The sequence below is a fragment of the Catharus ustulatus genome, chromosome 1 (genome assembly GCF_009819885.2).
Source record: "Catharus ustulatus isolate bCatUst1 chromosome 1, bCatUst1.pri.v2, whole genome shotgun sequence".
NCBI classification, from domain to species: domain Eukaryota; kingdom Metazoa; phylum Chordata; class Aves; order Passeriformes; family Turdidae; genus Catharus; species Catharus ustulatus.
In genome coordinates this window covers 91,984,178-92,008,831 of record NC_046221.1, presented here as the reverse complement: position 1 = coordinate 92,008,831, position 24,654 = coordinate 91,984,178, and the positions used below count along the sequence as shown (strand labels likewise).

The 24,654-nt window shown below is 39.2% G+C and overlaps 1 protein-coding gene across 6 annotated transcripts in view; it reads right to left on the bottom strand.

Moving 5' to 3' along the window:
* FHOD3 (formin homology 2 domain containing 3) overlaps window positions 1-24,654 on the bottom strand; it is a 384,381-nt gene that overhangs the window by 60,418 nt on the left and 299,309 nt on the right. For 3 of the 6 annotated variants that reach the window (XM_033076601.1, XM_033076348.1, XM_033076416.1), the window contains exons 12-16: window positions 22,531-22,665; window positions 19,310-19,360; window positions 14,769-14,983; window positions 8,578-8,895; window positions 3,940-4,829 (exon numbers count right to left, since the gene is read on the bottom strand). In XM_033076601.1, coding sequence (XP_032932492.1) covers window positions 3,940-4,829; window positions 8,578-8,895; window positions 14,769-14,983; window positions 19,310-19,360; window positions 22,531-22,665 — 1,609 coding nt within the window. The remainder of the gene's footprint in view (window positions 1-3,939; window positions 4,830-8,577; window positions 8,896-14,768; window positions 14,984-19,309; window positions 19,361-22,530; window positions 22,666-24,654) is intronic. The other 3 variants (XM_033076505.1, XM_033076686.1, XM_033076774.1) reach the window with 2 other exon arrangements.

Below are 24,654 nucleotides of genomic sequence, written 5' to 3'. Positions count from 1 at the left end.
AGGAAAATAATTGCTTTTTGTCTGCAATGGAATTGCACAGGTGGAAGTGCCTGACTGTTAAAATAAGCTACAACTACTAATTTCTACTATAATATTTGGTGACTTCAATCTATGCTTTATAAATTCATTAAAAGAGAGTGACTTAAAATGCTTAAGGGAACAGTGAACTAGTGCACTTGATTTTATATTTTAATGTGTCAGATGAAGTGTAATCCCTGAACTTCTGAATACGATATATACTATATTATTATATGTAATTACAGAAGTAATATAAAATACAAATGTACCAGGTAGTATAGTCTGTGGAAAACAAACACTTTTGCAATGTATTAGCAATTAAAGTGAATTTAGACCTTTACAAGACCTAACTGGCCACATTCCCCTGCCTTGGTTGAAGATTGGGTAGTCCAGATGGATTATTTAAAACCTACTGCCATCCCACAGAAAGTGATTTGTAGTCTGATAAGAATACTGTCTTAAACATGCCTCTTTTCTTTAATTAATATGGAAAGCAGAAAAAAAATAACCTTCCAAGTGGTCATATAAATAAATAATTATGAGCATCAACCCAGAAATATTCCTGCCTTTTAAGTTGCAAAAGTCTGCATCAGTAGTGCAGAAAAAATCTACCTTAATAGTGAGATGGTTTTTTCTTTATTTTTTTTTAATTTTTATTTTATTTCAATCTCAATTAGCAAGTATTTTATGCAAGAGATTTAAAATGGAATTGCTCAGCTGCCACTGACTTTTTCTAGTATATCTGAATGTAAACTTTTTCAGAAATTCTGGTCCACATTTATGACTTGTCCTGGCATTTCCTGAAATTGCAAGAAATCCTTTCAAAAGGAATATGTTTCTAAGCATGGGTACATGAAAAGAGATTCCTTCCTTTTTCTCTCCTACTAATTTTTATGTCTGTGGGCACATGATGGATCACTGTATCCCACAGGATATACGTGAATCAGCAAAATAATACTTTAATGCAAAACCAAGTGGATGGTAAAAGGGCTGAACAACAGCATTTGATTCAGGAGTGTCTGCATGTTTTTGTTTCTCTTCACAGAAAAGTAAACACTTTGAAGTACCTTGCCAAAATACCTGCTTTGTTTGGTGGAGTGAGAAGGAAGTATTGCACTGGTTCGGAGGGGACACCTGATCACTCTTTCTATTGGCAAATTTAATGTAATGTATATAATGTAAAAACTGCATCTGCAACTAAAGGTGCTCCACAAAATAATATCAATGTGTATGTTTCTCAGTGTGGCATAAGTTTTCCTAAAGTCAGGAGTCTCCTCTCTCAGTCCCAGCCCCCAAAATCCTGTATTATGTCCTACAATTTTACATCCACTTTATTTTATTACAGTCTATTGTGTTTAATGAAAAAACTCCTCATGAGCCAGGAAGTAGCTGTTTATAGCTGTGTGTTGTGGAAATCACAGTGAAGGATTAGAAACTGGAGTAAAATTGGTTACAGCTGTATGAGAGAGCATAAGCACAAAATAGAGCCAAGCCCCCACTTTATACACCCTGACTTTGCTTTTCCTCTCATCCTTCTGGACTGTTCCTTTTCCATGCACCTACTTCCCTCTATTGCTATGAAATCTAGAGATGTGACTTTTGATTTGTTGCTCTGCACTCTCTTTTTTCAGCTGAACCAACTGAGCTGTGAGTCAGACTTTACGATATTATAGAATAAACCTGTTTTGGATTGCAGCCATTGGACAGGAGAAACTAGACACAACGGGGAATGTGCTCACTGGAAATAAACCAAGCAGTCTGGAAAAATCGAGAGCTATCCTAATTTGAGTGCAATCTTCATACCAAACCTCGAGTCTTTTATGGATTTGGTGATCTGCTTAATTATTCCCACTCTCCCTTGATCTAAGGACCATCTCCTGCTCTGGAAGATTTGCTGGTGTTCATGGAAACCAGGCAGGAATTTCAAAAGCCTGCACAGAGTTCTACTACAGTACTCCTCAGTCCCCATTGTCTTCTCTGCAATGAGACAATGAGACTTCTATGTCTGTGTTATGGGACAGGGTGGAAAGAGAGCCAAAAGTACAACGTCTCATGCAGAGAGCAGTTATTAGTCGCCAGGGGGAAAGCACCTAAATCATTCCTCAGACTTGCACTAATTTCAAAGAAACCTGCTCACTCATCTTCCAGCCAGAAGCCAAAAGCTGTGCCAAAGCATCAGGCAGGTTTGAGAAGCAAGTGTGAGGGAGGGAAAATGGCCAGGGGTACTCTGGGAACATGCACAATGATTGACTGGAAAAGTAAAGAAGTCATAATTCCAACAACTTAAATTTTATCAAAATTTCATGTGAGAATAAAAGATTAGGAATCAGCCAGAGTGCTCCATTACAATGCTGGCACTTAGCACAAAGTTAAATTTTGGAAATGGCAAATATGTTATAATTCCACATTCAATTCAAGGAATTAAATATTTTATGGATCTAAGAAAATGCTCTCATTCCTTCCATCTATGAACCATCTGTGGCAGATTTGTATTTATGGGGAGAAAGATGAGGAGTAGCACACCACAACGTCACCAGCATTCCTTCCTCAGCAGAAAAGGAATTAGAAAGAGAAATTAATCACAGCGTTGGCCAGATGAACAATCAGCTGAACACATTTTTACAGGTGTTACACCATACATTTCAGATTTGCAAGCATCTGTGTCACAAAAAAATTCAGCTAAGAACAATGATGGCAGGATCTACACAAGCCATCTCTTTATGTATCTGTTGCTTGCTAGGTACTTGGGGGCTTGAATACAGAAATTCCAATGTTTCCACTTTGTCAAGAAGATCAAGAATGACTATCTGAGAATTCTGAGTTAATAAACAGGACAAGTGACACAGAGAACCTTCACTGTGAAAAATCCAGACTCCCCAGAATAGGAGCAATTAAAAATACTTATAATACATAATAGATGTAACAACTTTCTCTGGCTAAAGAGAAGTAAAATATTCAAGGTGCTGACTGTTTTTTATGTTACTATGAGACATACAGGCATACAGAGAAAACACACAAGTGATTAATTTATTTTAAGAGAGATGGACATTTTTTACTATCATTTTAACTGGAAAAAAAACACTGTTTCCCTGATACCAATTATGCTGCTTAGAAGAAAAAGAGTTTATGTAGCCATGAAAAACAAATGTTCAGGCTAATAACTTTTTTAATGCTACTTCAAGTTCCTCCTAAATGTAACTATAAAAAGCTTCCTTTTGTTGTTGATTCTAATGTTTAACAGCCATGTCATGAGCCTTTGTGAGTTTATTTTATAACAATACTAAGGAAGAGGGAATCCTAGCTACAGAAGTATCTCCCGTGCCAGCTTCCATCCTAAAAATGCCACACTGCATAAATTAAAGATTTAAAATAGGCCTGTTCACCAGTATAAAACAAAAACCCAACACCCCTGCAGAGTTTAGCTGTAAACATGGTCCAGCTGATAATTCGATCCTTCAGAACAAAGCACATGTGTCGACTCTTTGCAGCAGATCCAGTCTGATATTCTAACCTTTCCACAGAATTATTAGGAAAATATTACCAAGTGAAGAACTGTCAAATACACAAATATGAATCACCACGCTGTGACCTTTTTATGAATGCAGCAGAAAACATTTCAGATTCCAATATCTATTTTGGTACTCAGCTATGGACAATCTAATGTAAAATTTGTTGGTATTCACCACCTGGAGTGATATCTCACAGCAGGCAGACCTGAGACAGGAGGGCAGCTTGGCACATGCACCACCCTAGGCTCATCTCTAGTGTCAGGCAATGGAATGTCTTCCGTCATAGGCCAAGCTAGAAACACATCCAGTAATTTCCACTGGTTTGATATAAACAACATAAATCACCAAGATCTAATTCAGAATGAATACCAATACAATAGCAGAAAAATAGCAAACTGAATACAAGCTGTACCTTTGTGACAGGCAGTTCCTTGGATTTAGACTCAAAGAGATGCTCCAGTTTGGAAGTATCCACCTTAATGGGTTCCAGTTTTGACCACAGGAATTCTCTGCAGCGTTTGTTGTTTTTACACTGCCATTCAAATGGCCGTACCTCATTCCAAAACAGACGGATGGTTTTCTTCTTCTTTATAAATGCTGGCTGACCCCTGGAAACCTGGGGTGACCCTAAACCCTGAGGAGAGCTGAACAGTGGAGGAGGAGCCAATAAATTAGCAGAGGGCGGAGGTGGAGGTGGACATCCAAACAAGGGGGGAGGTGGTGGAGGAGGCAAACCCAGAAAAGAAGGTGGAGGTGGAGGAGGGGGAACAAGGGAGTCCCCAGGACCCATATCCATGTCCAACACATCTACATCATCCTCCTCCCCCAAGTCTGTAAAATCCATGTCTTTGATTTTAAGTTCTCGAGGATTAGCCATGAGCTGATCCCAGATGTAATCAGATTCCTTCTTTGTCTGCGCTGGTGTTTTCTCAGGGACCTGTTCACTGATTTCATCTTCAGGTACTGCTGTCCCCTTAGCCAGCTCACCATTGTTAAATTTTTCTGCAAAGGCTTTCACACTGCCTTGATTGTCCAGATTTCCAATCTCCATCTTTTTGACACTTTCATCTTTGGCCTGCTTTGTGGCCTGAAGAATAGAGATCCTGCTGGCTAGGCTAGTGAGTGACTCCTCGCTTTCCTCCGTCTCCTTCTTTTCCTCCTTCGCCTCCAGCTCCTTCTCCTCTTCATCTTTGGGCTTTTTGTTATGCGCATACAACATGTCCAGCATAAAACGCTTGTTGTTGAGGATGTTGCTGCACTGCTCATTCACTCCAGCATCCTGAATGGTCTGTGACCATGGGCCTGCAATCACACACACAGACACGGGAAGAGTCAAGGGAAGGCAGTCAGAGCACCAAGCACACTCTTCAACCAAGCAAAAACAACATTCCCAGGATGCATGTACAACTACTCTTAAACTGGGTAAGCAGTTACTGTGAACATTTTGAAGTAAGATACAGCGCTGATACATGGCCTGATCTTGATGGGCTGGGAGTAATTCTCAGAAAAGGGAGTAGAGAATAACATGTAGCTTGGGAGGGACTATATAACTTTCAGGATTTGAATGTTCAGGTTTCTCCTGAAATCTGTCAGGTTTCATTTTGTACTTACTACCTCAGCTCATTTCATACAGTGCATAAATTCTCATAGTCTTTGGTATTCCAGAATGGGGCTGAAATATCATGACAATGACACAAAACAGGTTCTCATCATACTCTTCACCTGGCCATGTACTGGAACAACCTCAGGACAATGTTATCAGATAAAAGAGATCTTCCCTGCCTGATGCCAAGGTTGACATGTAGCTGTATACTTCTCCTCTTCCCCCAACCCTGCTGGCTAGGGAAGGGCAGCTTTCCACCCTAGCTGTTCTTCTGAAACCCCTGGGCCATCTTCACAACACAGACTATTGGAATTCCAAAGTAGGCTGCATACCCATGGTACAGCTCTCCGGGCAATGCAGTGAGTGTAAGCATAAGCAAGATTTCAACAGCTGTTTATAGTATGAGAACCCTTACAAAATCATTTTGAACATCCTGCTCATCAAACACTGTTAACCTCCCTGTTATATGTTGGTGTTGAAAGACTATTGGCCTTCCCACATCACAATCATTTAACATTTCCCTGTTGAAGCTTCGTCTTTCTGACTACTGCTTTTCTCACCAATAATATGCAAAATACCATGTCTGAGACAGCACCATAAATAACAAATTATAGTGGTCAAACTGTAAAAATACATGATGTAAGCGTCTCTGTGACTCCATTTCCCTGAATTTAATGCTGCTTACCAATGTGGATAATGTGTCTAACAATTATGTTGCTCCTTTTTCCAGTGGGCATCAGATAAAGTGATTAAACATGAAACAATGATAATCCTTCACACTTACTGTATTTCCTGTATGGAATTCTTTCTGTTCCCCATAGTCCTTACACATTTTATTAATACATTTTTCATAAACTCTGCTTCTTTTATTTAATCATTTTACTTTGATCGCTAGTCTGCCTTTTTCTGAGGTCCTTGTGGTTAAAGATTTTCTTTTATACCTGTAGGTTGTCCTTCTTCTTAAACTCCCATTTTATCTTGGTTTCTTCACTTATGCTCCCACCTTTTCCAATACCTTGGAGTTTTAAATATCTTTTATGGCTTCCTCTGTCAGCAGAGTTCCTTTCTTACCACAACATCTAGTCCTGTGCTCTGAAAAGGTGTCCTCTTGGTGGGATCTACAACCAGAGCCCCACAAATCCCTGCCTCCCCTCCCATAAAACACTGCATTAAAATGTAGGGCCTTGCAGCACAAAGTGTATGGACAGCAGTGATTCCTGCCTCTATTTAGATCCAGCTCTAAACCATGTTTTAAAATCAGTCCAGAGGTTTAACCCCAGACAAAAGAAAGATTTTTTTTTTCAGAAATGGATACAACCTACTTTCCTGCAGATGAGTTGACTGCTTCCATTATCTGATCATTTTTCCTCAGACTTGATCCATGGGATTGCTTTTTTACCAGTACTTGTCACCTGAGGCAGTCTCTTAGATTTCTCTCTGAGGTTGCTTCACTAGATAACCTCACTAGACAATCTCTTTCCCACACTATAGATTTTACCCAGCTGTGCCCTCACAAAGCATTTTCCCCTATTCGAGCTTTTCCTTCAAAGATGTTCAGAATGGCTCTCAAGATCCATCCCACAAACCCCACATGATCTACTCCCTCTCAGATTTACCAGATGGGATCCTCCAGTGGTTAATCCCTTAGTAGAATTTGCCCAGACACAATCTCTAATTTGTGTTCCCCAATTCCACACCCAACTGTCCAAGCTGATCAAAGATAATTTCTGTGAAGACTCTGGCTACCTTGGTGCTCTCTTCTGCCCTCCTCTCCACAGGTAAAGCTTTGAAATACCATTGGAGAAACAAGACTTGTGGGAAGCCAAATTTGGCAGGATGGCTAGTGAAGAAGCTTGCACCAAGGGTTTTATTCCTTTGTCCTCCATGCACCTGGGCAGAACCAACTGGCCATCTCATAAATGACGAAATGCTTGTTGGGAATGTCAAAACTGCTGGAGAAAGTGCTCATTTGCTTTTCAAAACTCCTCACCTACTAGAGAGCAAACAACTCACCACATGAGTTCTACTATACAGCACTACCAAATGAATCTTTGGTCTACTGGTAGTGTAGGACAATTTTAAGATGTTGATTTTAGTAAGAGTACATTTCTTAGTTTTTAACAAAAGTACATAGGGACTTCAAATTAGAGTGGTAACAGGTCGGTAACAGACAAGATAAGGAGAAAAATCTTGCAACTGTTCTCCTTTATTTGCACTTGTACTATCTTGGACTATGCCAAAGTGTAGCAACATCCTTTATCTGTGATCCCTCCCCAGCCTTTCCTACAGATATATCCATCTACACTCTTTATGAGTATAATAGCATTCTAAGTAACTCAATCTTGGTGCTGACTGAAATTAGTTCTAAAATTTAGGATGTAATTCATGTAATGCTTCTCAGAGAAAGAAGTGACAGATCTAAACTTGAACAATTCAATCTGACAGTTTATGTCTATGAGGTAATTGTTGGGATTCAGAGTTCTCTCTCTTCTTTCAGGACAGAGCAGGACTATTTCACACTGTGAAGCACATCTTGTTTTCTTATCTAGAATTTAGAAAACGTAGGACAATGCATTCCATGGTTCAGATCAAAGAAAACTTGAGAATCAAATGCTCTAATTATATCGCATTCCTTTACCTCCCTATAAAAAGGGAAAAGAGCAATCAACAAAGTCAAAATCTGCCTTTTATTCCCTCCCTGCCTGGGCTGAAAGACAGACTCTGGTTACCATTATTTCTCTGGGCATAAATTTGGTACTTATGGTGTTTCCCAGGCTGGGCCTTTCCAGGCTGGTATGTGGTGGCATATTTGACTGGAATCCCTCAGCACCATGACACTGGTCTTTTCCAGACAGGGTGTACTTCACGTGCCTCCTCCACATGGGCTAAAGACAGACACAGCCCAGACCTAACTTCAGCAGCTCCTATGTGTTTCTCTCTGCTATCTGAAGCCTGACTAAGACGAAGAACTGAAGGGAAGGAACAAATCTCTCATACCCCACTGCTCTTTCTTTTCCACTAAAATGATAAGAAAAGGTATCTGGAGCTCCATGGCAAATCATGTCAGTGCAGCCCTTTGTCACACTGACTTATGTACAGAAAAACCAAATAAATTCTCCAGGAGCTAGAGATGCAAGTCTCTTCAACATGGTGATTCATTATATCAGTTAATATATTAATTCAGTATATCAGTTAATATATTAATCTTAAGGGAAGAAAATTAAATCAAATTGAACTTCATTTCATCAAGGCCCTACTGTTCCTCAAACACAGTAACCCCAGTAAAGTCTGGATGTCCAAGCAGAGTAGAGAAGACTTGGCCATGGTGAAGAAAGTCTTAGATAGGTGCAAAAGGTTTGTTAGCTAATTAATACAATATCAGAGCTGCTAATTAAACATTATTTTTTCCACCAGAAACCCTTCATTATTGAAAAAGCTTCACTTTACCAGTTTCATTGTCACTGGTTAACTTGTCCTCTCTCTCTTCCCTCTCTAAAGTGCTGCTTGCTGAGGATATACTGGATGCAGAACAGTTGTCCTTTTCATTCACTTCCTCATTCTGCCTCTCCTTTTCACTGAGTATTGCACTTTCTTCTGGCTCTCTCTCTGGTCCTTGCTCCACCTCACTCTCTGGTCCCACCTCTGTAGCCTCTACTTCCTTGGGTGTCTCCGTTCCCTGCTTGGCCTCAGCCTCAGCCTCCTGCTCTGGTTCTGGTTCTGGTTCTGGTTCTGTCTCTGTCTCTGGTTCAGGTTCACTGGCACTCACTGGTGGAGAGAACAATGGGAGAAAGAGATTCACTTAACAACAGAGCCATCTCAGGTTCACCCCTCTCAATGAGAGCGATGTGAGAGTTGTACCAGTGCCTTATGGAAAGAAAATAAAACGCAAGTCCACGGCATGCTTAGGAACATTAGGAGCAACAGACTGATGGATGTTGTGCGACGACAGCACTGCACGTGAGAGTGGCCTGGCAAGCCCCCTCACTCGCTGTCTGGAGCCAGCCCACTATTTTTATACATACTTCCACAGCTGCAGTGTTGGACTTGCACAAGGATTTGAACGAACCAGCAGAAAATGGGCATCTCACCTGAGCATTGACAACTCAGTGCCTAGACAGGGCCAGGAAAGAAGAGATTTAAAAAAAAAAAAAACAAACCAAAAATAAAGGAGGGTGATTGTGGCTTTTGGTTGAATTTTCTTTGGGTTCTGGAAGAGTTCTTTTTTCACCTGATGAGGAACACTTCAACAAAAAAAAATACAAATATTAGTTTTAATAACACACTTGAATGGTACAGTCTGTAAATGGCACTGTCACACATTTGGCTGACAAAAACCATATGTTGTTTCATGCACATTTACTTCAGAATAGCCACATCAAAACTGAGCAAAGTTTCCAACTGCTTGGCATATGGCACATATTTAGTTTCCAGTTGGTTGGCATATGGCATACAATGAGCTTTCTTATCAGTTGGCACACAGCAAACACTGTTGACAGTACACTTGGTTTCTTCTTCCCTGCTTTCCCAGTAAAAAATAATTCATTCACCTTTAGGGTTTTTAGCAGTAACAGCAGCTTTTCACATGCAAATATTCTCTGCATGCTGCAAAGAAACTGAAGAGCATCCACACATTCATGTCAAGCAACTCACAGTTCTCTGAAACCTGAAATGGCCATGCAAAGAGTGGCAAAAATGGACATGTATGTTAGCTCTGCAGACTTCCCAAATTCCCTCTGTACTAAATCTTGCTTTGGGTGGCTGAACTATAATGACCAAGTCATACTTGTTTTGTCCCTCTGTTGTTACAACATCGCAAAAGAGTCTTCTGGACTTCTCATTGTCTTTGGATTACATGAAATACAATGAGAATTTTTTCAGGTACTACATGAACCTTTGAAGGAAAAAAAAAAATCACACTGAAATACTGGAATGCAATCCAAATATTTCAGTCCTCTAGTGAGCAGATAAGTAGATTTATCCTAAGTAAATATAAACCAAAATAATGAAGATCACAGTCTTCTCTCTTCTTCTTTTTTAGAGCACCTAAAAGTCTAATACTAGATATGCAAGCACCACTGCCCATGCCTCATTTCTCTAAATGTACCTTACCTATGACTGTATCCTGGACACTGCCTAGGAGAGAATCAAAATTACAGAAGGTTGTCAAGGAATTGGCAGAAACTGCAAATCCCAGTGATGTGTTTCTCACCACAGCTGTCAGTGTGTAGGTATAGAATGAGAACATTTCAAGCCAAGATTTGAATATGACTGAGATGGAAGCTTAGGAATTCTTCAGGAGTTCTTGGAACTAATGTGGTACTTTAGCAAGAAATATTCTCAGCTTGCCATGGTTCAATGGTACACATAAACAAATGTCACCAATTCATCCATGAATAATCATAATTTCATATGAATTTTAGATATTTCTCTCTAAAAAAAGAAACAAACCAACAAACAAACAGTCATTCAATAACAAAAAAGGTCAACTCCAACAGCTCAGATGGAGAAAGAAGCTGATTAAAACATAGACAGGATTCCTAACACTTATTGCAACTTTATCATCATGAAGCCACACTGAAGATTCAGTAGAAAAAAGTCAGGGGAGATGTGAGAAATGCTTGAGAAATTTTGAATGTTCAAAAGAATTCCAGATACTCTTTCAAAAAGAAATATTCCACACATACCAGAAATATGCAGCAACTTAGCAAAATCTAATACATAACGAAGAGTAAAGAGCAATTTACTGACATAAGTTGCTTGTTTGAGTTCAAGGAATAACAAAATCTAAGTGCTAGAACAAAACAAGGATATGTTGACAGTAATTTTTACAGCCTCTGTCTTTAGGGATAATACCAAACAATCTACCTATGACCCAAATCACTTGAAAATAGTGAGCTAAGTCCAGCAGCACTTCCCTTAAGAAGCAGTACAAGAATCAAATCTGCCAGGAAACAGTGTCAAGAGAGCAAAGCCAACAACCTAGACATGTGCCCATCACTTGCATTTCCATCATGTAATCCACTGCAGTGATATTAGTGAGGATTTCTGAAGATGTTAAAAATGACAATTCTTAGTGAATGCTTGGTAGTGGCCTATTTGATATGAGCTCAGACTCTCAGTCCCACATCCACTGGATCCATTTTCATACCAGACAAAACACTACTCCACGTAGCAACCTTACAGGTGGCAAGAGAAATAAATAATAGACCAGGCTCTCTTCCTTGTCTTCAGACTTCTGCTGGTGGAGAGTGCAAAGACTCAGGAAAGCAAGCCTGGTCAAATGAAAAAGCATCAACATCAAAGAAGGTATGCCTGAGATGTTAAGAAATGTGACACCTTTATAAGCTGATGCCTTCTGAAAAGCAAGCCTAAGAACTTATAATGAAGTAGAGGGATATGGACATTTCCTTTAATAGTCAACTATAAATCAGCTCTGAAGCAGACACAAGGTGCTGCTGATAAGAACTCAACCCTCTAGCCCTATAAGCCTCAGAGAAAAGAAATATCCCCCATGGCTCACATCTAATCCCCTGTCAGACTAATTGATTAGCCAACCACATCCTCATCTATTTTCTCTACTTTCCACTTGGAGGTGTGAGATACATACGCTGAGTGTCTCTTGTGGATGCCTGCCCAAGACCTCTTGGTTCAATTATTCAGACATCACCTAGTCTTGGCTGTTATCTCCCTTCAGCTACTCCAGCATAGGATTCCTGTTCCTCTGAATTCTGCAGGGACTCCTTATCTCTCCCCATGCCCACTGCAATCTTTTCCTCCCATTCCTTGTGTTGGAAAAAGCAGGTGCAGTCAGAAATGATCCTTTTTTGTCCTCCCAGTTCCACTTCTCACTCTGCATCACAGTTCCTTTGGCTCTACAACTGGGGTTGCACTGGTCTCCTTGCACACTCATGCTCTGGTGCTTCCCCATCTGCTGAGATGCTCTTATCAGTCATGCCTTGGGCAGCATTTGAGCCCTGCCCAACTACCACTATGTTCAGAAGGTCTCCTACTGTCCACAGTGTGCACTTGGGCTGGCCTGTTTACTTTCTCAAGAGCTAAAAAAGCTGCTTCTTTCAGAGAAAGGTTCACCTGAAATTCCTTTGTACATTGACTTCAGAGATGTCTCAGTTATTTTTGCTCCTCCTTTACTGCATACTTGCACTTCACAAAATATTCTCCAATGAAATTACAAAAGAGTAAGTAGCTGCTCTGAAAAAAAACCAATTAAGTTCCTTTTTGCAGTTACGGGACTGCCTTCATTTCCTCTGAATGCCATAACACAAGTTTTACAAGAGTAAGTCCTACAAGACTTGATTATTTCAGTGGAACCAATTGTTTTATATGAGAAAACACTTCGGCTCAATAAGTCCAAATTTTTATATTGGGTAATGGTACTGACACATTTCACAGTGTGAGACAAAGTTCCACAGACAGAGTCTGTTTCCTTCTTAATACCAGTAGATACTGAATGGCCAAAGGACATTTCAGCACAAAAGGAATAAAATATATCTGACTTCAAAAATCCTTTATTGTTTTGCTAGTAGATGAACACTCTTTGCCTTTGACCTCAGTTTCTGAATTCTGCAGATGAATATCACACATCTGTTAACACCATCCTTGCAGAGCCTTTACAGCATCCTATGCACAGCATCTTATGCACAGAACCAAGGAACCTCTTCCTTCTGCAGTTTCATTCCTGCTTGGGAAGATTGTGAACTCCATGTTAAAAGCAACTGCTTGGGGTGCAAGTAATCTGAGTTCTGTCCATGGCTCTGTTTCAGCTTTTCTTACAACTGGTCTGAGCAAGTTAATGCTTCATTTCCTCTACTTATTAACTGGGATTCATAAACCTTCCTAAAAACAGTAGAATAGAGATTTTAATTCAGTATGGAGCATAAAGAAGTCAAGTAATAGTATAGAGACCATGGCACAGTGTCTACATTAAGCCTGTTCCCTGATATCCAATAATAGGGCACTTCCAGATGGTGTGTCCTGCCACATGCTCATGACTTCCTATGACCTTTCCAATACTTTTGGTAGGTCTGAAAAAGCAGTCATTCCCCATGCCCAGATCCTGCTGACATATGCAGGTCCCAGTTCTATCCTGGCCATGTGCCTGCAGCTGCCCTTGGCTGGAAGGCTACCCTGCCCCATCCATATATTCTCTCCTTGGGTCCATTTGCCAGGCTTCCAGGTGCTGCCCTCCAATGCCTACTATAGTGCCAGGAGTTTTAGTAGAGATGTCCTGTCTACCCATATGTTGATAGCTTTGCCATATTCTGGCTGTCTGAAGCTGCCCTGTACACCTGCTCTAAATGTATTCTCCAAATGGTTTGTGCTGCTCCATTTCATGCTGCAATTTATTTTTTTTTAATGCTTCCAGGAGAAATATGTTAAAATAATCATCACAAGAGATACTTGCTCCCTACCCAGTTCTGAAATCCTAATGGTGGAAAAATCCAGCTTATTTGCTCTAAAAGCAATATAGCACTAAATAAAATGGGTGTTTGGATGTTTCTGACTATCAGTATTGGAGGAAAATATCTGTGGTTTCTAAGTTCAGATTATTCCTCTGAGACTCTTAAGGTTCCAAACAAGAAAACTGGGGAACGTAATTGGGAAAATATATAAAACTAAATAAAATAAACTTCACCTACTTAGTACGGTGAGGACAAACATATGCAGCATTCAGTATTTGCAACGTTTTTCCTAAATTGCCTTGCTTTATAGCATGCTACCAGCCATAACACTCCATAAAACCAAGCAGTGCAAGTTACAAATGCATTAATCCCCAATAGCATGTAGCAGGAAATCAAATAAAATAAAAATGAGTGATGGTGATAATTTGCCCTCAACATGCATTCTAGCTCCTAATGTTAATGCAACATCATGTGGTGCAAATATAAATCTGTATGGCATGTGTTGTTTTGAGGACTGAAGGAGAGGTACGTGATGCAAGTGGCAGAATGACATACAAACACACACAAAAAGCATTGCTCTGTACACCAATAAATTATATGACAGTAAACCAACCGTGCAAACACTGGTTATACTTTCCTTCTTACTAATTGTCTGTGGTCTCTTTTAAGTCCTTTATGACTTGTGCTACAATTTTAAGAGTTTTTCTTGGTATTAAAAATAATCAACACCCTCCTCCTGCCTTCAATTCAAGACCTTTTCAGTTTGTCACATTCAGTCTGTGCTCTACTGGAAGGTTATTATAATCTTGGCATTCATCTGTTGCATTTCTTTCAGAGGATCCACATATGCAAAATATGCTGGCAGGAATATTGTTTGTCTAGTATTCAGTAACTCCTCATATATAAGGAACATGACACTAGAATTACGACCCTCTGTATTCTCTATTTTCTAATTATTCCATTTGAAGAGCAACAGACAATGATAGTATAAATCATAGCAAAAATTAGCAGTGTATTCTATTATTGAACAGATTACATGATACCCAAATCAATGCAAAAAAATGGGCAATTTAGGAAGACAGGATGGAAGAATATAGGACCCTTTATTTTGGCACCTCATAGATGGTATTCTTTCATTCATGCATCAAAAATCATCACTGTCCCAAGAGAAACTGTGATAAACCCAGCATTGTTTCCCCTGCCCTCCTTCTCACTTACCTTCTGAGGGCTGAGGAGTTCCACATGGGATGGAAGGGGTCTTCAGCTCTTCCTGGGACTCTATGGATGCTGGGCTGATGCACTTGGGTACAGGTGAGGATGGAGCTGAAGGAGATCTCAGATTCAAGGACAGCTCACTTCTGCCTCGGCTGACACTCCGACTCTTCAGCTCCTTCTCATACTCCTCTGCTGCCAACTTCTCCAAGTATTTGTATCTGAAAGTTAAATTCCAGAGGGTTTCCGTAAAGAAAAAGAAGCCTGTGGCTGATGCTTGTTTATGGATGAAACACCTGCGGAGAATGAGCTGACTTCCTGACACAAGGGGTACAGCACTGAACTGCCTGCTTGCTCAGTCTGCCAAAAAATGCACACCAAAGCCAAGACTATTGCCCTGAAAAATGTTAAATTGATCATTACAGTATAAAAGCAAAACCCAGCAGAGTTAAAGAACCTTTAGCTATAGTATTTTGTCTGCACAGTCCTCCTTTTTTGGGAGCATTTGTCCTCCTTTTCACCCTCCTCCTTCACCTCCTCCTCTTCTTCCTCCTCCTCCTCTCAGCCCTCCCTCTCCTCCCTCTCCCAAAACTAAAATGGGGGGGGGGGGGTGGTGCACGGGAAGAAAAGAAGAAAAAAACCCCTCCAAACCCAGAGCCCCTTAATACTGATTCAAATTGCCAAAATCTGAGACTTACTGTAAGGAGAAGAAAATGCAGCAGACAAAAACAGATCTTCCTGAAAATAATACCAATAATAAACGTTTGGATTGACTATCTAGAGATTCTGAACCTGCTTCTATTTGCTCTGAGAGCAATGCACTGGAATTCACTTTGTTCTCTCCAGAGCCTACAATGGAAAGTTTCTTTTTTTTATTCTGAAAAATTTCTCTGCCGGACTCAGACATCCAATAGCTTGTACCTGACGTCACATGTAGTTTATTCATCAAAGTCACTTTAAAAGAACAAAGATACATCTGTTTTGCATTTTAGGCAGGCAGAACTCACTAACTGTTTATTAAGACCAGCTACCAATCATATTCTTCATAGTATGCTTTATACATTTCGACCAAAATAACTTTTAAATATGTGCCTGTTCCAGATGTCTGCTAATTTTATCCATCATTATTTGCTAAGGAATAAATTCATGAATACAGTTGGATCGGGCTTTAGACTGTTTGCTTTATCCACAAGCGAGCTGTTAAACAGGTTAATCAAGACTACTGCTTATGTCCCTGAAACACTCTGGTCATTCCCTATAACACACTGTTGTAAACACTTCATAACAGTGAACACCTCTCCTCCCCCCTTCTGCATCACTGACAGCCCAAATTAGTGTAAGAGGGTGCAATAAAAGCAGGCAGGGAAAAGAAGTCAGCCATATGTGGTAACAAACATGCTTAGTACTTATGGTAGCCACACATACATGCACATTTGCAAACATCCATATAAGCACAGAAAAGTGTCTTTGAAGAGCAGTCCTTGTGTTTTCAGAGGCAATTTGCCTTATTGCAAACAGCAATAATGAAGAACAAACTCATTTTCTTTTATTCCTCCAGAGGTATGCACAGGCTTTGAACAAATTCTGCAAGAAAAAGAACCCCTACAGACTCTGGATGAAAATATAACAAGCTACATACTTGCATGGTTATAAAATAGGAACTGTTTACAGTTCTAACATGAAGCCAATTCTCGAGACTGAAGCTTGCCTTTTCAATAGAGGATAAAGCATTTCTCTGGCATCAGCATGATGTTTTGTTACAGTTCATGAAGCCACTCTTTCTTTGAATGTTGGTCACTTACATTTGTGCCTTCCACCTCCTCACAAGCAGAGCAGGTGGGACTCCAGACTCATAAAGAGCCATTCAAATTGATCACTTGGCACAAACAGGTACAGTCCAGCTGGCTGCTGCCAAGGGGGTTTTGTAGTTTGCCAACAGACTACAGCAAAGATCTGGATGGATCCTTCTATAATGGGGAGAACTACAATGTTTTATTGTCCTCATTTCTTTTTCAGGTGCATTAACTTTTTTTGTAGCTTCATGCTCTACCGCTGATCAGCAAAACACAGACTATCACCAAGAGGCAACTTTTCAAAATTTATCTGAGTATTATATGGAAACAAAAAAAGGAACCAGAACAGCAACTCCAATGGCAGCACATCAGCAGAACTAGTAATCAAATGGGAAGCTTAATAAATAGATATAATCGAGAAAAAAAAATAAAATTCAAGAATCAGTTATTAACTCCTCACACTTGATAAATTACATTCTTTAGGTTGTTTTTTGTTTCTGACAAATATCTTAATAATGAATGAATGCCAGCAGTAGATATCCAAGGTCACATAGACCAGAATCTGAAGGAGTTGAAAGGATGAGTTACCTCACCTCCACTACAGGATTGACAAATTGCCCCTGTATACGCTGCCATACTCTTTTAAATCACGGAAACCTGCAAACGTCATCTCAGCTATGCTGACTCTTCTCTGTAAACAACGAGCCAAAAGTTTATGCCTATCTATTTGGTATTCCTCATGAACATAACACTATTTATTTGGTATTCCTCATGAACATTACACTGGATTTATCATCTTAAAGTAGATGAAATTATCATTTTGATTCCTCTAAGTATCTGAATAATGCCCCAAGGGCAACTTAAAATGTCCATGTAGCAACAAAGTCATGGGCATGGAGAGCATTTGAATTGTACCTCACACCAGAGAGGGCTTGGGAGTTCACCTTTCTTGGTTTTATTCTATAATTACCACTGGAAAACACCCAACCAAGCAAAGGGAAAAGGCCTCAAATCATTAAGCAGCAAAAACTGATATGGAGGAAACATAAAAACCAGTTTTTAACTAGGATTTTAGGCATCTTGACTATAGGATTTTCTTACAGTCTATGCACTCTCCCAAAACAAGTTAACATGCATCTTCCTGTAGGAAATAAAACTTCACTTGTGCAAAGGTGTTTGTAAAAAAGTAGTTACAGAATGCTGATGCAAGGAACTACTAGTGCAAGACTTCATTTGCAGAAGCTTTCTCCAATATTTATGTGTTGTCAAAGCAAACATGTCTTTCCTCTCTGTGAGTAGGAACTGATAGTTTGACATCTCAGTTCTAAAGAGCCCTTAAGGATAACAAAACATTACTAATGAATGGTGAAATAGTCTCAGATTGCACAGCAGTGGTGGTGAACACATCTCCAAAAATACTCCAGTTGGAGTATTTTCCCTTACCACTTGAAAGTTCTGGAGAACTCACTTCTAATTTGTTTCAAAACTTGCAGATGAGCATGCTCACTGAAAAAAGGTTTTACTCAGCTTAAATCAGTGTATGATGCTTATGTGCTCAGATGGATTTCATTTCAGAAAATGCTTTAAACTATTTGTAATTGTTTTGACTGGACGCACAATGGAAAGTTCATCCACCTTTTTCTTACTCTTAGAGATGTTAAACAATTTTTTAATATTAGCTACTTCAGCCTCAACATAGAAAACTTCTGTATGCAGAAACAAACTGCCTCCTGTATGATAATTTTGTGAACAAAACCCAAAACACAAAAGCAACCAAAAAAAACCCCAAGTAAAACCACAGCAACACAATGATTTTTGAGATGCCTGCACTCTTATTTTCATAATATAATTCCAATTCTTTACAATCCCAAGGTATCTCCAGAGAGCAATCTCTAGAGGATCATAAAAGCAGAACTGAAGCACTCAGGATGATTTTCCATCTATTTGTACAGTAACTTGCATATTTTCCAGGTAAAAACAAGCACTCCCTCCAGGATGCAATTACAGGCAGAGGTAGAGATGAAGCTACTGAAAGGCAAAAGTCCTTAACTGAGCATTCCTTGAAAAATATGCTTTCATAGGCACATACCTCCCAGCTTAGCCCAGAGTTTCTAAACTTGTTCATTGAATTAAAAAAAAAAAAAAAAAAAGGAAAAAGAAAACCCAAACCCTCAGTCCCTTTAAATATGCAATTTAAATAAAACAAAAACAATGCCCCAATGATAAACACTGCTAAGCTTTGTAATTAACTTGCTGATGTTTAAAGAGATCGGCAAAGAAAACTTGGCACTGAAAGAGAAATTTATGCTCAGAGTGGGTCACAACTGTTTCCATCAGCCTGTCACTGCAGTTTTGCAATGCTTGTGACCCCAATTTCCTTTATCCTCAGCTGCCTTTTCTGACCCTCCAGAAAGCTTGGGACCCACTGGGTGAAAAAGACAGGCTTATTCAATTTATAACTCTACTAAATTTGGGTAAATTTCTGAGGCAAATGGGGTAAACTTATTTCCCACACAAATAGATACAGGATCATCAATCATTCTTAAGCATTCTCACTGCTCCTCATTTATTGCTGTGCTTACAGCTGGACTTCATTCTGCTCTTTAACAACTTCTTGTAGAAGTCTTTTGGAATAAAAGTGTTTTGTGCAAGCAGAGTTAAAAATGTAAACATACACAGCTCCACAGCAAAGAATATAGGGAGTGCAAATAACCAGAGGGAGGATAGGGAAGGATAGATGCATGACATACAAACCTCTCTTCTCTTGCTTGTCTTAGTTCTTCTCTTTTGTCTAAATAATCACGGCTAGAAAGAGAATTACAGTAAATTGCAGCAGAAACCAGAAGAAAAAGGTAAGTAATAGAAGAATAAGTACAATAAGAGAAACCAAAAGTGGTAAACACAAACTGATCAGAGACAATGAAGGTTGTTGTCAAAAATCCTGTTTGTTTTTGTTGAAAAGTGTACACTTATCCATACATACACCACCAAATATGTAGCTGGGAAGGTCATGAAAAGTAATTATAAAAAAACCTGCAAAAAATGAAAAACTTGTAGCATACTATGAAACCTGGTATCTGAAATGAGATTCATAGTGGGCAGGCACATGTGTGGTTATTAAACCATCCCTCGTTTGCTCCATCTCAGAACGCCCCAAGACAGTGACTGCAGCCCCTGGCAGGACAGACTGAGGCAGTGAGAAAACCCATTGGACTTCTTGCCAAGGAACCTTTCCTTAGTGGGTTTTAGTTGCCACAGCTGGGAACAGAACAGCAGACTGCCTTTACTGAGAAGGACAATTCTGCATTCCAAGAGGGTGTGTGCAGCATCACTGGACAGATAACAACCTTTCACTTCCTTATTTTTCATCCTGAGTTTTAGATAAAAAACTCCCTTTATGTCTGTTGCCACTCCCACATATCCTCAAATAACCCATATATTTAACTTTTGCCAAGTCAAGTTTGCTGGATGGTTGAGTACTATGATTTCGGACAGGCCTGCCACATCCACAAACATGAATGCAAATTTAACTCAGAACACAGCAGAACTGAGTGAATATCTCAACATCACAGCAAGATGGTTCCCTACAATATATTTTTAGTATTTAGTTGAATGGTAGACAAAACTGATGAGACCTTCACCTTCTCTGCTAGACCCTTTCACAATGTAAGCTGAGTACCAGAAAGATTTTCAGAACTACTCCTTTTATTAATAACTCCTTTTTATTTTTTCTCTTTATATTGTGTCATTAAATGAATTCCTTATAATCAGTTATACCAATAGGTATGAAACATCTGCTTTCAAGTGCTCTTCAAAAGTCTTTTAACAGGGAACACACATTACTCTTTCAGGCCATCCCCACAAACTTTGAATTCTGAACTGGTTATACTTTCACAGTATTTTATAAGTATTCCAGGAAATCTTTAGCAGGCAAACTTAAACATTACTCTTTCCCCTCTGACAACTTTCACTCTTCCCTGGAGCTGAAAAATAGCCACTTTATTTTAGGACATATTGTTCTGCATATGCAATGGGTACTGTAGTCCATTTACTGAGAAAAATGTTCATTCTGCAAAGTATTCCTTGGGTTAGCAGGATGCTGGAGGAGTTTTGTAGCTCCTCTCCTAATCCTCCAGCTCTCCTATCCTCCAGCACTTTCACAATTAGAGATGCTCGCCTTTAAATTATCATCAATTTGCCAATAATGGTGCCAGAACCTAGTGCAATGTTCTTGAGGCAGAGTTGGAAAGAATGAGATAACAAATGAGTCATGATGGTAAACCCAGTACAGCTCACGAGTTTAAAGACTGAATTGCAAGTGCTATTTTTAATCAAAAATACATCTTCAGAGACTGGGTTTCTAGCCAGACTGATGATATGATAATGAAATCCCAGGAACTCTTATGAAACTGTCCATGACTGCTTGCTGTGACTTTGTCTTCCTCCTGCCAGACTGTTTAATCAACTGTGGGATGCTGTCTCTTTGTGAAGTCTGGTGGCTTTGGAGACCCTCTGCTCAAACAAAAGTTATAGCTTTTGGGTGATCACAAAACTCAAATCCAAAACATGACTCTGAAATAAAGGGATGAAAATGTACATTTTGAATTTTTTTTCTGACTTTTAGAAACTTCTTATAGTGACAGACTACTGTAGCCAACCTCTACTGAAATATGCAGATGTGTTATTCAAACAGGTCAATCTGCCAAATGCCCTGTTGGCTTTTTCAGTCTGGGAGTTTCCTTTCTGAAAGATCATGTTGGCTGTCCATGGCAGCCTGCTGCAGTCTGATGATACCACTTAGAGGGAGAGTTTTTGGAAGAGGTTGGAAGACTGCAACCTTATTGTTTCTGTTTCAGGAGAACTTGGGCAGCTGTTGGCTGCCAAAGATCCTATTATGGTGCTCTTCCACCTTCCCTCTGCCTCTCATTTCCTTCTAAACTAGCTATCTTCTGGAGCCAGGAGAATATCAATCAACCACTCCTAAGTTACTCCTCTTTCCAAATTCACAGAATCACAGCCTGTTTCTACTTCTTACTAAAGGGATGATTACAGTGAAAACAATCCTGCATACTAATAAACAAGCTAACATGAAACCCTCTGCCATCTTTTCCATAACTACCGATTCTAAGGCTACAAAACATTTATAATACCATTCTATAAGTTATTACATTATGTCTTCTAACTACAAAAAATAGGTTTGCTTTTCACTCCTGTCTATGAGGAAACAAATTGATTTCTTAGTGTACACTCTTCTGACTGAAGGCAAACAAGTTCAGGTATAGATTCCATATCTATCCTTGGTCAGCTGCAGTCTTTATTAATGTTTCTGTTGGGATTTCTAGGCATGGACTGAAGAGGTTGAGGAGGTTTGTCTCTTACTATCCTCAGGCGGCAAACCCTGGGATCCCAGATCACACAACATTTTCTCACATGTGAAAATGCGAACTCCTGCATTCAGCTATGACATTGGTCTGGCCAAGGTTTGAACAGTAACTTTGGTCATTACCTTCTATCAGTTGTTGATTTCAGGAGGAAGAGACATGTGCTCAGAAATGCAGGAAGTGGTAGTTAAAAGCCGTTACAATACAGCAAGACATTTCTACTTCACATAACTTAAAAGTAAAAAGATGTTTCAGTGTCCCTTCCTCCCTTCTGGATACTTTTGTCCCACTGTTTCACCTTCAAATCCTATGCCTCACTGAAATTATAATTTGGTGAGTATATTAGCTAATAAAACTGAGCCTCTGTACATACCCAGACAGTATAACTGGTTGCCTTGAAAAAAGTAGATTTTTTATTAAATGTCAAAATCCGTGATGTCTTTAATCTATCAGTTTTTAAGATACTTGGATTAAGAAAAGTGTCTAAAGAGATAAACTATTCATCAATTCAATTATTTTGCAGTTGAATGTCTCAATGATTGATCAATCTATCACACATTAAAGCAAGAGATTGAGAGCAAATTTGGGTCCTACTTGAATTTGTTTCTTTCTTCACGTTCTATCCTTTGCAACCTTTCTTCTCTCTCCTGACGGCGTCTTTCTCTTTCTGCTGCCAAGGACTCCTGGTGCTGCCGAAAAGATGATGTAAGGAGACCACCCAAAGCTGGCCTGCAGAAAAGGAAGATCAGATTTCTCCGTGTCACTTTTATTGATTATACTGGCAAAAAACGTGCAGCAATCATTCAGAAAGTAACATAATCCCAACCAGTAGAATGACATGGCAATATTTATGTATGGATCTTTTAAAGCATTAGCTAAGTGTGTACTTGCTAAATTGATTACAGATTCTGTGATGAGCTGAACAAAAACAAATAGGGTAGACTTCCTAAAAAACCAAATTTCTGAAGCACAAATAAAGCATGTGTAAAAATTCTTCAGTCTATTTCAACTGCAACATTACCTAAATATTTTTTTAAACTTTATAATCCTGTTAATAGAAAAGCTGAATCCTGTAATAGATTTTTGAAATTTTAAAGAAAAAACTGTTATGCAATGATGTTAAAAACAGACGTGTCGCAGACACCTGAGAATCCTCTATACAGAAAAACAAAAGTAAATTACCATGATTTCCTTGCTGCATGTGGTGTAAGAGCAAGATGAATCTCATGTTAGAACATATCAGTAAAACACAAGGGGACAGTCTTCTCAAACCATTTTTGAAAACTATCAGGAATGATGGCCTCTCCAGTAAAGACTTTTCAAATATATAAGGCTCTATTTACATTCACTTATAGTTTGGTCTTGATGCAGATTTTTTTAATTGGCTTTACTGTAAGCAGTACTTTGTCTGGGAGAATGGGTCCTCTTACACAACCTTCCCCCAGCATGGTGGTATTGGTACCACAAATTTCTCAGATGGCAACAGAGTGACCTCAGAGCAAATGTGTCTTTCTTTCTGTCTCTTAGACAGGAAAAAAAATCTGTATTGTACAGGGTAGCTTTATACAGATGCACACTGATTGAATTAGACTGATAAAATCAAAAAGACATAACTAATGTAGAGTGGTTTCTGTGCATTGTTGTAACATGAGTTTTGCAATAAAAGGATTAATGACAGAAATAGATACTGCCTTTTGTGCAAAAGGAAACTAAACCCTGCCTGCCTAGAGGAAGGTTCCTTAACCAGAAAAGCAAACCTGAATAAATTTTCCTTGTTTTTAAGATCTCACATCCTTTCCCTTATTTATTTACTTGCCTATGGCTGCACAGTGTAGGCATTTAGCACAATAGTACCAGTTCACCAGTGAAAATAGGTGCAAAAGAAGACAAAAATATTAATGCAAACCTATCTTCCCCAAGTGTCTATGTCTGTACAAGCAAGAACAGCAAAAAACATAGCCATTTCAGCCCTACTGGCAGCAGGGCATGAATATAATGTCAATAATTTCAATAAATTGAATTTCAATATGTCATATCCCACCCGCATAAACATTACATAAGATGGTATAAAATTTGATATTCTGTAAGAGTCCCTGTTGGCACTTCTCCAAAGCTACAGTATCAATGCTGGATCACACTCAAAACCATAAAAATCTCTAATATGCTTCAGCAGTTAGAAAAAGGGGGAAAATCCTCAAACCCTGACAGTCAAGTACATGTGGTGAATTTTCCCTTGAGCATATTTTAAATTCATTTTAACTTTTGACCTCAGTATACGTTGCAAGAGAAAGCTCTCAGCAGAAACAGTAGCACTACTGTACTAAAATTCAAAAGTTAGAGCTCCATCCCTGTAGTAGCAGGCAAAATCATGGCTATATGGTTGGATATAACATCAGAAATTACTCTTCGAAGGGGAAAAATGAACAGTGCCTCCATGTGAAGAGATACAGAAATTAACTGTGAGAGATGGCAAAAGAGGGTCCCTATCAAGTCTGTGTTTTTATCTGTTTTGTGTATTCATCTTGATATCCCATCCTGCCCAGCTGCCATGAAGTCTGCAAACTCCATTTAGAGTCAAAGGAAGATATGGCTTAAAAGAAGACTGAAGGAAAATTTAGGGGAAGGATGGGGTGATGCTGAGAGACCAAAAGAGTGATTGTAGGTCTGCACATCATCTAGCAGGTTGGAAGCCTTCAGCTCTGACTGAGCTCTTTGAGG